The sequence below is a fragment of the Peromyscus eremicus genome, chromosome 19 (genome assembly GCF_949786415.1).
Source record: "Peromyscus eremicus chromosome 19, PerEre_H2_v1, whole genome shotgun sequence".
Lineage (NCBI taxonomy): Eukaryota > Metazoa > Chordata > Mammalia > Rodentia > Cricetidae > Peromyscus > Peromyscus eremicus.
Window position 1 is genome coordinate 3,500,362 of NC_081435.1, and position 14,568 is coordinate 3,514,929.

At 41.9% G+C, this 14,568-nt stretch overlaps 1 protein-coding gene across 9 annotated transcripts in view; it reads right to left on the reverse strand.

Annotated features, from left to right (window-relative positions):
- The window catches only part of Osbpl1a (oxysterol binding protein like 1A), a 191,967-nt gene that overhangs the window by 108,049 nt on the left and 69,350 nt on the right, over positions 1 to 14,568 (reverse strand). For 6 of the 9 annotated variants that reach the window (XM_059246373.1, XM_059246372.1, XM_059246374.1 and 3 more), the window contains one exon: positions 6,982 to 7,088. The exons of the other annotated variants lie outside the window; for them this stretch is intronic. In XM_059246373.1, coding sequence (XP_059102356.1) covers positions 6,982 to 7,088 — 107 coding nt within the window. Of the gene's footprint in view, positions 1 to 6,981; positions 7,089 to 14,568 lie in introns of those variants that run through there. 9 annotated transcript variants of the gene reach the window in all.

Below are 14,568 nucleotides of genomic sequence, written 5' to 3' on the forward strand. Positions count from 1 at the left end.
AAATGTCAAGTCCTTCAGAAAGCAAGCAAGATAATTTACAAGTGTCCTCTCAGCAGGCTTAGTGCACACAATCTGTAATCCCAGCACTAGGGAGATAGGGGCCGGAGGATCAAGAGTTCAAGGTTACCCTTGGCTACATAGTGAGTTCACATGAGCACCTGTTTTGGAACAGCGACAACAAACACGTGCTCTCATTTAACAAGGAGACACTAAGCACCACGTCTGCGGTGCAGCGGAAGAACCTGGAAGGAGAAGTGCCACGTTTTTAGGAATGACTGGAAAGGGATGCAGAGACGATTCTCTATGAATAAGAGAAGGAAGGAAGGAAGGAAGGAAGGAAGGAAGGAAGGAAGGAAGGAAGGAAGGCAGGCAGGCAGCCAGCCGCGCATGCCCACACACGCTGCAGGGAGGGGGTGGTATGGGCTCATGGAGTGTGCCCTGACCGCCTAGTGGAGAGAGGGCAGAGCTGGAGGACCTGTCCTCACCATCAGCAGACAAGAGCAGGGGCACAAAAGGATGAGGTGCTGACAGACAGCAAGCACAGGAAGTCAGATGAACATCATCAGGGGTCACGCCCTGGAATAGTGGCAACCCACACAATCACATGATTTCTCTTCAAAGGGATCAGTGTCCTATCCAGAGGAGCAGCACAGACTGGACACCTTTCAGATGGTCCAGTCTGGTATCTGGATCTTTCCATTACACCATCATCACCAGCCATACATCTGGGTCACCTCTCCTCAGCAGCAGGAGGCTTAACATGAAAGTATGCAATGCTTACAAGTGAGCTTCTAGCAACTTCCGACAGGCAGATTCCTGACTTGGAAAAACTGGTTTGACTAAGCACACAGGAACATAATACCAAAACAAGGGGAATGCCAATGATGGCTCCCATGTCTCACTGTGCCACTTCTAGGACCTAGTGAGAAAAACCATAGAAATAAATAATTTATAAAACAAATTTCTAGCTTTTTGTTTTGTTTTGTTTTTCGAGACAGGGTTCTCTGTGTAGCTTTGTGCCTTTCCTGGAACTCACTTTGTAGACCAGGCTGGCCTCGAACTCACAAAGATCTGCCTGTCTCTGCCTCCCGAGTGCTGGGATTAAAGGCGTGCACCACCACCGCCCAGGAAATCTCTAGCTTTTTGAGAAAGTCTCAGACTAAGTTAGAGGGAGAAAACAAACACCACCACAGCATCACTATTTCCATGTGTTCTTGTAGCTTTCCATTTTAAAGATCAACAACTGGGGTTAGGGGAATACCTCAGGCAGTGATGTACTTGCCTTGCATGCTCCAAGAGAACCTGAGTTTGAGCCCCAGAACCCAAATGGAAAAGCTGGGCCTGATGGCTCACACTTGTAACCCTAGAGGGCACAGGAGACAGGTGGATCCCGGGGCGTGCCAGCCAGCCTAGCCTATTTGGCAAATTCCAGGCCAATGACAGCCTTGTTCAAAACACAAGGTGGGTGGTGTCAGAGGAACAACAGCCAAAGCTCTGCTCAGGCTTCCCAAACTCCCACCCTACCCCCGAGCACACAAACACATACAAGTGCACACACACCCCAAATTTTTCAGCTTATTTGGGAATATTATCATTTTCTCAAACAGTTTTTATTTTTTATTTTATTTATTTAATTATTTACTTATTTTTGGTTTTTTTGTTTTGTTTTGTTTTGTTTTGAGACAGGGTTTCTCTGTGTAGCTTTGGAGCCTTTCCTAGAACTCACTCTGTAGCCCAGGCTGGCCTCGAACTCACAGAGATCCACCTGCCTCTGCCTCCTGAGTGCTGGGATTAAAGGTGTGCGCCACCACCGCCTGGCTCAGTTTTTGTTTTTATATTTTTGTTTTTTGTTTTAATAAATGAAACTGTCTGCAATAATACTTCATTTATCTACAGGTTATAAGGAAAACTCTAGCCATGTAGCTCACATGAGCATTCCCCGAAAAAGCAAAAACAGGCACAAATTACAGAAACAGAAGACGTAAGACTCATGCACAAAGGTCCACAAACACTGAAACTGCCTTAGTTCCCATATCAAGCCAGCCTACTCAATCAAGAGTGTGATTTTACCAAGTCTGGTACTCTGCTTTCCTCATGAATAAACAGTATTAGACCAAGTAAATCAAAAGGGGTCAGTATTCCACTGCTAAATGCAAGCACATAGCTATTATAAAATCCAAGGAGCACATAAGAATTTAAAGGCATGATTAGACAGTTCTCTTTAGCACAATCCTGTGAATATTTTCTTAAAAGTATCTTTGTATCAAGGCAAAGAGTAATGGCTGACATGCAAAGAGACAATCTCATGACACCTGAAAATATAAAACTGTTTTAAATTTTTACATTCTAAAATCAGTGTGTGGGCTGGAGTGGGGCAGAGTGCAGAGTGCTTGCCTAGCATGCACAAGGCCCTGGGTTCCACCTCTAGCACTGCAGAAAACAACCATCAAAGCAAGGGAACATCTTTTAAAATAACTGCCAAGTAAACAGACTAGAATAAGAGCAGGTTTGTGTTGCTAAGGGCTCAGCAGCTCACAGCCATCCCAGTGTGTTCTGAAGCAGGTACAAAACAGGTGTTTGGCCATGAGGATCCCCTCTAGTCTTCAAAACTATCACGTGTTTTCATCTGGCCACCACATTGACAAGGAGGATGTATTAAAAAACAAGAGATTAGGCCGAGCGGTGGTGGCACAAGTCTTTAATCCCAGCACTCAGGAGGCAGAGCCAGGCGATCTCTGTGAGTCAGAAGCCAGCCTGGGCTACAGAGTGAGTTCCAGGAAAAGGCGCAAAGCTTCACAGAGAAACGGCGTCAAAAAACCAAGAGAGAGAGAGAGAGAGAGAGAGAGAGAGAGATTAAACAGCTGAGCTAGGAATGAGACACAAGTCTGCATGTCTTCAAAACTTACAATTGCTCTTCTAATAAAAGCTTCAGATAGTAGAAATGCAATTTATAAAGACATTACAGAACATAATTATGCCACTCTGATCTCGATAAGGCTACTCCACCCCTATGCTGAGATTCTACTGAATTTGAAAGACAAACTTCAAGTCTGGCGTAGTGGTTCCTGCTTGTAATACCAGCACTCTGGAAGCATTGAGTGTTCAAGGTCAGCTATGGCTGTGTACTGAAAACTTGTCTTAAGATGATGATGATGGGGGCTGGAGAGATGGCTCAGAGGTTAAGATCACTGACTGCTCTTCCAGAGGTCCTGAGTTCAACTCCCAGCACCCACATGGTGGCTCACAACCATCTGTAATGAGACCTGGTACCCTCTTCCGTATACATAATAAATAAATAAATCTTTAAAAAAAACAAATAAAAAAAAAAGATGATGATGATGATGATAAAGGAAGAAATAAAAACTTCATAGACACTACTTATCATTCACTTTTCATTTCTCCAAAAGAAATCCATGCATTTTACCAAGAGATGGGCTTTTACAGTATTTCTGAATGTTATCTTAAAGGTACACTGAAGTCTGGAACATTAAATACCAGTTACTAAGTGAGAAGCTGTCCATGTCATATGTTACATTCCCTGTGTAACTATGCACCCGGAGGCAACTGATCCTGTATTAGTTAGACATTTCACTTTACAGAAACCCATTGCATACTTGGCTGAAGACTGAAAGTGAAACCAGGCCCGCTCCACTTTCAGCTGAGGGCTCCTGACAACTTCCTGTGTGTCTCCTTTACATCAGACATCAAAGCCAGGGACATTGTCACACAATGCTACTTACATGCAAGAGATGAGAATGGGAACAAATAGAATCATCCCAAGAGTAGGGAAATCATTTTTTTTTTCTTTTCTTGGGGGGGTTGGTGAACAGTTTCACTATGCTGCCCAGAGTGTTCTCAAACTCAGCACGTGGTCCAGGCTATCTTTGAACTCATGGTGATTCTCCTGCCTTAGCCCAAGTGCTGAGATTACAGGTGTGTGCTACTCCACACTCAGCATTCAAATAAAGTTTCCTTAGATAATACTGCCTTTTCTCAAAGCAAGACAAAAGAAATGTTAAAGACCCAGAGAGGTATGTATCACAGTATGTTATGTGAAATTTTATGATTATAACTGTAGGTTTTTATTCACAGCTCAGTGCTCTCCAGGCACCGGGCATTCTGCTTATACTACTGCATTTAATCTTCCTGGCAAACTTTAGAGTCTAAAAGAATTTAATAGTCTTACCACCAAAGGTGAATACTTTTGTCCATCTAGATTGATTTTCAGTAGGAGATGGGTTATACTGTTTTATTAAGCAGATGGTTTAAAAATTAAAACACATGTGTTTTTCCAGAAATTAAACACACACCAACCTAACTATTGTTCAGCCTTAAAAATCATACTTCCCTAGAACAAACAGGGTCTGAACATTCATTAGGTGCCACATGAGAAATGAGAGGCTTGGTCTACACCACTCTAGATAATGTATGAGGTCAGTACTGTAATTGGTTGATTCCAGGGTTATGATCCCAGTTCAGATCTCCTTAGAACACTGTATCATCCCTCATTTAAACAAACTAGTATATCAAATCTGCAAGCCACCACAAACAGAAATGCTGAGAAGCGATGTTTTTAGAAAAATGGACATTTAATCATTAAAAGGCATAATGGTGTCAAGGTTGAGGACAGCAGGCTAGGCATGTTTGCTCTAGGTTGAAAAAAACAGCATCTTGTGGGTTGTGTCTTGTCCTGGGTGACTCCATTTTATGCAACAGCATTTGCCCCATTTCGGGTGAAAGTGCTAATGCAGAATGACTTTATCTGGTTTGTGCAGGTAAACAACTGCCATCTGTACAGCACAAACCATGGCACAGACCAACAGCTAGCTTATTCATGCCAAGTAAAACATCACCTACAAACTTAGCCAAGGAAAATGTGGACATGGGGACATGCCAAAGCTGAATCAGAAAACCAGGCCCAAGGCCACACCACACACAGCAGACAAACGAAGGCTGAAGCCCCCAACATGTAGGAGAAGGAGCCACACACGGCCAAAGTGGCTCACACCTGACATAAAACCATCAGGAGCACAGTATTCACCTGCAGTGAACTTGTGGCTCTCTCCCCAAAAGGCAGATTAGTACACTTAGCTGACACACTTGAACTGCCATTCGCCCAGGCTTGGCCTTACACCTGGCATCAGCTCTGCCTGAACAGGCTCTGCCCTTCTCCATCCCATAAGCTTTGTGACCTGACTCCTAACTCCCTGCCTTGGTCTCTGTCTCTATACCAGCTCTCTAGTCCTGCCTTCGTAGACCCTCAGTAGCCTTCTGACTTCTCCTCGCCATTCAGTACCCTGTATCTCCTTACATTTTGTTTTGTTCTGTTTTTATTTTTGTTTTTGTTTTTCGAGACAGGGTTTCTCCGTGTAGTTTTGGTGCCCGTCCTGGATTTTGCTCTGTAGACCAGGCTGGTCTTGAATTCACAGAGATCTGCCTGGATCTGCCTCCTGAGTGTTGGGATTAAAGGTGTGTGCCACCGCTGCCCGGCCACATGTATGATCTTTAGACTTACGGTTAGAATAAAAGAATCTGTGACTGCCAATAACAGTCTATCAAGCAAAATCAGAAGTATGGTAAATTACAATCAAGAAAATTGACTTAGCTTATAAATGCACTTTTATTAGAAGTTATAAAGCATTTTTTAATTATTTTAAACTATGTGTATATGGGGGAATAGAGGGGAGATGTGCACTTGAATGCAGTGCCCAGAGTCTGGAAGAGGGCCTTGGATCTTCTGGAGCTGGAGTTACAGGCAGTGTGAGCCAAGCAATCTAGGTTCTGGGAACCTAATTTGGGTCCTTTATAAGAGTGGCAAGTGCTCCTAACAACTGAGCTCTCTCTTCAGCCTTGGGAACACTATTGTTCAATAAGTCCTGACACTGTGGAGAGAAAACACATCTATGTCTGTAACAAAGCACATCTACACCACTGTACACAGCTGTGCGGTACACAGTAGTGTGGAGGTCGAGGCAGGAGGATTGTGAATTTGAGGCCAACCAGGACTACAATGCCTGTCTGAAAAAGAGGCTAATGATAACAGAATGCTTAATGCACAGTTAAGGTTTCCTGTGGCTGTGACATAATTCTTCTAAAGACTGTTTTCAATGAATTCATACTAATGTTTTCTTTTTTTCTACATAAGAATATCATATATGAGATTTGTGACACACATACAAAGGCAGAATTTTTAAACTTGTATATGAATTTGTCAGGCTTCTGCCTTACCCAGGGGAGAACAAAATGTCCAATCTCTGCATAAAAAAGAAAAAAAAAACCATAAAACCAGCTGAATGTTTCCGATTTTATCAAACCCAATTTCTGACCAAAAATGCAAATAAATTATAACAAAAAGAAATTTGGTACCTTAATTCAGAAAATAAAGGTCAAACATATATCTATAGACAATAAAATGAAATGGAAATTTAAAAAACAGACAAGCAAGGAAAACACCAGTTCAGATGACCAAAAAGACATTTTAAAACATTTTAATCCCTAGAAAAAGAATAACGAATGGACATGCACAGTGCTCTTACTCAAATTTGGAAATCCAATGGCATACTGTTGAACAGGAAAGCAGTAGAGGAAAGGTCATCGTGAAGTTCAGTTCAGAGAGGCAATCTAACAATACCCTGGTTCTAGATGTCAGGAATTCTGCATCCCGCACACGCAGAGGTTTGTTCGAGTCTACTCTCCCACCCCCTCACGTCACAACCACCGTGGGTAGATCAATGTTACACATGTTTATTAAGTATGGCTACATCAATACATCCCAAAGATGTAAACACAGGTGATTTCACAATCACCCTATTGATCAAGAATGAGTAAGTTCTGAATTTTGATGGAAAATGAAGTTTTCATTTCCTTTGATAATACTAATTTTGTACTACTTTTGAATAGCTTGAATGCAGTGGCTTATTAGATATTAGGCATGTGACACCCAAGCAATTGCTTTTAAAAATTCAATTCTGAATGACCTACCCCTTCTTGTTTAGTGAAGAGGTTGAGGCAGTCACTCAATGCCACACACGTCTCTCTGGAAGCTTCGGAGACCACTTCGGCTTTCTGCAGAAATGATGGCAGCATGTCTACAAACAAACACAAGTGGGGACACACAGTGGGTGAGGTGTGAAGGAACGCTGACGTGAAAGCCAAAGCACTCTGTCCACTACCGCACGGGTCCTCCCTGCTGTATGAACAGGGACATCGGTGTGTCCTTCCCGCTGTAGGTCAGCAGCTGCTGCCATGGCATGCATCAGTTAGGACCAGAGAAGGACAAGGCCACTGAGCAGCCTGCCACCCCAGAAGGACAGCTAAGACCTTACAAAGCCCACAGGGACAGACAGTCTTGGATGCTTAGGGAAAGCAGCCAAGAGGGCAGGAAGTGCTGCTTCTAAACCCCGTGTTTCCCTTCATGACAGCCTCTGCTGGGTAAGTAATTTTATTCAAAAGCAAAGTGCTAAAAAGAGACAAAAATAATCTGTGGTTGACATGGAGGCTAACATATCTGAAGGCGGCATTAATTCAACTTCCTCTAGCTCTTATTTGGAAAAGTGTTTGGCATAAATGGATATTTGTACTTTCAAAACTGTATCCCCTTTGGAAGCCTACTGCCTGTCCGTATGCTTGAGTTGGGGACAAAGAAGAAATGACAGTACCAGACCCTGACTGTCAGGCAGGACAGAGCTTAACCATTTACCCCGCACCCCCCAAAAAAAAGAAGGAAGGAAGGAAGGAAGGAAAGGAAGAAAGAAAGAGAACAAGAACAATGCAGGTGAGACAAAGCTGTAAAACAGACATTGATCACTTGCTGTGAGTAAAATGCTGTGAGTAGCCTGTCCAGATTCATGCAAGATAAATGCTTGGCTTTCTGTTAATTGCACACTACAATCATTTAAATTCTTTCAACTAAATAAAATTCTTAGTATCTAAGAAACTTTTCATTAAAATAAAACTGAAAAAGAAAAATCTGCAGCCTTCATTGTATTTCAAATAATCTTGACTTATTGAAAACAATGTTAAGACCATAGACAAGGCCAATTAAGCCAAAGAGAAACTTAGCAAACGTCAAGCCACCAGCACTAGGTCCCACTACGATGCCAACACTTCCGGCTCAAGAGCAATGATGGTCTGAGGAGAAAAGTTTAAGATCTCAGGCACATCACTAAAAACACGTGTGCAAGTGTTTACGTCACCACAAAGGGCGGTAAACTCTAAACACCGATCTTCCTCAGTCTTGCTTCAAATATTCCAAGGCTGTCTACATTAACGTGATTTAAGGAAAAGGGTCCTATGCAGGAAAACTATTTATCCAAACACAGGGCAGAAGAGAACAATGGAAGGGGAAAATGAGCAAACACAGAAATGAACCACCTTTCCTTAATATCAGGGCAGGCAGGACCCCAGTGTCCCTGTGTCCCCAACAGGTCCCCAGTGACAGCGACTCCAAACGAACACAAATGGCTGGAAGCTGCTATACTCTGAAATATATGACTTTACACACTTAGTCTTTCGTTTTGGATCTTTGGTATGCACACTGTCAAGGTTTATTCTCTACTTGCTTGTTAAACGGCTAAGAAAGTAGCACATGCTGGATGTCTGGGACTCCAGCAATAGAAATGTAACAGATGTCGCACACTACTGTGAGACGCACAAGAAAAAGCAGACCCAGCCTTTGTCTTCCATAAATGTTCTGGGGTAATCTAGTAATTTTCCACCTTCGTGACACTAAGATAAAATCAGGGATCTGTTTTTCTAGGTAAATATCATCACACACTTAATCATCCCCCAATAAAACCTACCTGGTAGATAATTTCTGATTTAGATATTTGATTACTACAAAACAAATATTGTTCAAACCCACAAGGAATACTTAATACAGCAAACTCATTCTAGAAGCTTTTCAAACACACATGCACACACACATTGTTTCATTTCTCTAGAAAATTATTGTTAAAACAAGGGCTTGAGATAAACCTTAATTTCTGTGGCAGTTTGCTTTAAGAGCTGAGGACCCCTGGCTTATGATCCACCTCAGCATTACACAGACCAGTTCGCACGGGCATGCCTCTTAACAATGACATTTACATACTGTTACACATTAAGAAAGAACACCTGAGCCGGGCGGTGGTGGCGCACGCCTTTAATCCCAGCACTCGGGGGGCAGAGCCAGGCGGATCTCTGTGAGTTCGAGGCCAGCCTGGGCTACCAAGTGAGTTCCAGGAGAGGCGCAAAGCTACACAGAGAAACCCTGTCTCGAAAAACCAAAAAAAAAAAAAAAAAAAGAAAGAACACCTGAACCTTAGAAAGGTGATCAACTATGAATCACTAAAAACATGTTTTAGGCTGTTAATATATGGAAACAACTAAACTGCCATGCATGAATGCAAAATAGCCACTATGTTACCTTATTTGGCCTCCTATAATAATGTAATTGCTAAGTTTGAGGTAAAAATTATTTTTGTACTAAAATTATTTTTAAAGTCATGAAAGCTGCTAGAAGATCATACTGGAAAAAGCTTAACTTTAGAAACATATAAGAAGCTCACAATCTGTCATTTTTTCATGATTATACTGTACAATTTTTAATTGGATAAGCTTTAAAAATAATGAGAACGTACTTGTTTCTTTTGTCTATGTAGCAAATTAAATTTCATGTATTATATGAAAATGATAGGATAAAAAAGTAATTACTGAATCTACTCTGAAAAGAGGGAGAATATAGATAGGATAAGATAAATGGTAGAATATTGAATCTACTGTTAAAAAACAACTACTAGTTTTAAATATGTTACATTGGACTGGATTTTTGTATAATGTATACAAATTTTGTATATTGACACAAATTTGAAATTAATTTTGTTAGAACATACTGTATAAATGTTTCTAATCTTGTTCAAGGTATTGTACCTAATCAGTTAATTTAACAATGTAATGCAAATTGCTAGTCCTTGAAAGTTATTATTACCAACTAATTAGGATACAAAGAAATGCAAGTTAGTAGTCATTACAATCAAACTTGTAAGTCATATTAGGTATATTTTCAAGGTCAAATATATATTTTAGATAAACAGGTCATCTTCAAACACTTCAGAGATCTACCTAATATGGCATTTAAGATGTATGACAATGAGACATGTCGGCTCCTGGCAGCCACCAATCTACTTCAGAGAAGATGATGAACACTGAAGAAAACTCCACATGGAGTTTTAGCCACTGGGCAAGAAAATGCCCTTGCCTCGACTGCTGACAGTATGCTGTACAAATGGACAAGCAAGACACAAAAGAAAGGACTGCCAAACCTTGCTAAGACAAGGTAGGAAGGCCCTTCAGAAAATCCTGCTTCACAGATAAGTCTGTCAGATATGCTAGACCTATGGGCTGAAGATGGATGCCCCAACATTGCAGAGAAACCTTGGGTGACTGTCCAGGCAGCCAGCTGTTTCTGTCATTTCTCATATTTTTTGGAAGTCACTTGTTTGCACTTCCTGCTTACTCTGTAAATATTATTTCCTTCTTGGGTCTCTGAGGGAGTTGAAGATTAGATAGTTATAGTTTTTCTTGTTAACAAATTCAAAAACGAAACTCACTAAAGAGGTGTAATGTTTGAAACACATCAAAAGCTGGTTTTAGGTTGGTAATACAAGTTAGGACAGAAAGTAAATTAGGTACAACATTTTGGACTCACCAAAATAGGATAAATAATGGAGTATTTTCTCTGAATTTGTCAAATGTTAATGGACTGGACATTGTTAATGTTATTCTTGACTGTATATATTATATATACTTATTGTATATACTTTTTCTTATATTAGTTATAAGCTTCTTTTATTATTTTAGACAAAAAAAGAGGAAAAAGCAAAGGCATGAGATCTCAAGTGCTAGGATTAAAGGTATGTGATTCCCAAGTACTGGGATTAAAGGTGTGTGCCACCACTGCCTGGCTCTGTTTCTCTCCTAGACTGAGTCAACCTCATGTAGTCCAGGGTGGCTTTGAACAGATGGATCTCTGCCTCTCAAGTGCTAGGATTAAAGGTGTGTTCCACCACTGGCTGGCCTCTATGTTTAATCTACTGCCTTGTTCTGTCCTCTGATCTTCAAGCAAATTTTATTAGGGTATACGATATATCACCACACAACTTAGGCAATCTTCTATCACTAAACAAGTCCATGACTCTCTCTAATCCTGAAGATACTATCAACATTGCTGTGAGCCAGGCTGTTGGCTTAAAAATAACTGTTTACCTAGAAGAGCCTCCTTTTTTTTTTCTTCCAGACCTTGTGTGAGGTATTACTTCTCTAGGTGTCACATGTCCTAATATTCACAAGTTTCTCGGTTGGAAAATATATGCATCGCCTTCCCAACCCTAGTTCAACTGCCATCCTCCTTAAAGATCTCTGTGGGGCTGGTGGCAACCCTAACCAATGCATCTGTCACTCCATTCTGCTATCCACATCAACTCTAAACCTCTTTACCACACAGCTACCTGGGAAATCCAGGTGACTGAGAAGCTACCTCAGAGAACAAGGGGAGTGGTTCTGAGGAATGACCTCTGTCTAGACGTGTGCATACACGTAAATGCGCGCGTAATTTTTCAGTCTGACTTTACTACCGGATCAGAATCAAATAAACTCCTCACAAAATCAGTACTCTTTCCTGAAAGTGAAGAAAATGAGACATACAAATTTAAAAAAAAAAAAATCAAATCTTTTCAAAATGTCTGTATATAATTGTAACTTGAAAAAAAACAAACCCAAGAAATAGAACAGCATAGATAACCCAAGAATATAAATTGACCAGCTGGCTCAAATTAAGATGTAAGTTTGGAAACAATCATGCACTGAGTATGTACATTCGAATGCTCTATGTATTGGTATCTGTATAGTATGTGTATGTAATTTATAATAATTGCACTAAAGGATATAAGATACATAGCTCAAAGTACAGTATTAAACTGGTTAAACAATAAAAGATACCAGGGATGTGATAAAACTCAGAGCAAACAAATGCAGCACTCTTCGACAAGTCAGACACCCAGTGAAGGAAGTGGTTATGGGTTAGAGGAAGCAACTGTGATGCAGAGGAGAGCCCATTGACTGAGCAGCGACCATGCAGAAGGCACAGGCCAGGTGCCGAGACGAACCTTCAAGAAGGGCATGCATCTTGTGCTTTTCTGTTCCTTTTTATATTCTGGTTTGTTTGGGGGTTTTGTTTGTATGCCTTCTAAAAAGGAGGAAATAAAGGTGTCTCCACACCCTTCCTTGGGTGGGTGGGGAGGTGGGGAGGATCTGGGAAGAGCTGTTGGGGAAAACCCATGGTCAGAACATATTGTATTAAAAATTTTACAAAAAAGATTAATTTGTGAGTTATAGAAATAATATTTTAATGCACAAAGAAAGTTCCAGAGGAAAAAAAAGAATGACAAAAAGTCTTTATCTTTGCAGAGCTTGTATCTAGAAAGTGGGGGGGAGCCCCTTGAAGACTTCAGAATACATGGAGAAAATGTAAAGTGAATAGGAAAAAGAATGAATCATACTTAAAAATGATTTTCTGAAAGCTGGATCTTTCCAGGAGACCCGATTCGCTCAACTAAACAGGAGCAGGCAGGCAGAACTATGCCCACATATGCTGAACTCTTTAACAAGGAATTCTGGAATGAAGCACTAAAATTCGTTTAATCCAACTGAATAGAAACTCCCTCAAAACCTATCGATTGGCTTGCATAACTCCTGACTGACATTACGAGAACAGAACTGAAATAAACACTAATTAGAACAGAACCATGACCGAGAGAGCCCCACCTATGGGCAGGTCAAGGAGGAGTCCTGGTGAGGTTTCTGCCACAAAGAGTGAAGTGAGGATGTGTCAGTGTGTGAGGCTGGTCCACGTTAGGAAAAACATCACGCCTTTCTCCTGACTGCTACAGACTCTGGCAGAAGCAGAACCCACTGGGTCATCTAGTTATCCAGACAGACACACGGCCTCACCCGCGGGCCTCCGGCCTCAACCCTGCTGCCCGAAAGCCAGCCTAGAGCAAGGCTGAAGAATGGCGCTGACTACAAGCAACCCTTGTGACCTATGCCGTTCCCTGCTCTTCCCATCTTTTCTAAAGTGCAGACCCACCCAGAGCTGGAACAGACACAAAGCTATAGAAAGACTGCTTAGGCTATGAAGGGAGAAAGTGCAAAGTGACTTGGAAACACACAGCAAGAACACTGAGGCTAGTCTCGGAGATGTCAGAAAGTGTGGGGAACTACATATAAGATGATGAGGACGAACTCCCACCTCAACCTTGTGATAAACATGCTAAGAGAACCTGACACATGAGAAAAAGAAGTTCATGCTGCTGATCAGGGGTCAAGGAAGAGAGACGACACTACTGACATGAGTAGACCAGGTCATGAAGTCAGAGCGGACCCTTCAGACACTGAGGCTTCAGACAAGGCTGAACAATCTCTAACTGCACCGAGGAAGTCCACTGACACAGGCGGACATTCGAGTAATAGAGGGTTGATGGGCTAGTGCTGGGGGGCGGGCGGGGGGCAGTAATGACAACAGACAGGCAGAGAAGAAGAGTGACTACAGGTATGGGCTTAGGAAGCTGTGTGAAGTGGTGATACATTTTTTGAGAAGAAAAACAGAAAGAATGTGGGGATGAGCCGGGCGGTGGCACACACCTTTAATCCCAGCAATTGGGAGGCAGAGGCAGGCAGATCTCTGTGAGTTCAAAGCCAGCCTGGTCTACAGAGTGAGATCCAGGACAGCCAAGGCTACAGAGAAACCCTGTCTCAAATATATATATATATATATATATATATATATATATATATATATATATATATATATATATATATATATTGCGGGATGAATAAAGAGCAGAAAAGGCTGACAGAAAAAAATGCAATTTTTAAATTGTAGGCTGGAAACTTACCCTGCTTTGAATTTCTAAAACAGTAACATGGAGTTGAACAGCTCAATTAGCGCAGCGAAGCTGGCAGACTGGGTTGACAAAAGGCAATCACCCAACCCTACCACAGAAGATGCCAACTACAACAGTAGCCACAGTGTAACATGCAACAGAGCTCGAAAGGAGACTCGTAGATGAGGAAGGGAAGTCAAGGCTGACATGACAGGCTGTAGTGAGCAAGGGTAAGGACAGAAGTGGGTGTCAGAACATGAACCCAGGGACCGATAGACACGAGGGCACTCTGATGCACTCCCTCTATGCTGGCTAGTTTATATGTCAACTGGCACAAGCTAGAGCCATTCCAGAAGAGAGCACCTCATCTGAGAAAAGTACTCCGTAAGACTGGCCTACAGGCAAGTCTGTGGGGCAAGTGTCCAGTCCATTGTGGATGCTGCCATCTCTGGGCAGGTGGTCTTGGGTGCTGAAGCAAGCAGGTTGAGCAAGCCGTGGGGAGCAAGCTAGTAAACAGCACCCCTCCATGGCCTCTGCATCAACTCCTGCCTCCAGGTCCCTGCCCTGTTTGAGTTTCTGTCCTGACTTCTTTCCATGAGGAACTAAGACAGAAAAGTGTAAAGGAAAAAACCCTTTCCTCTCCAACATA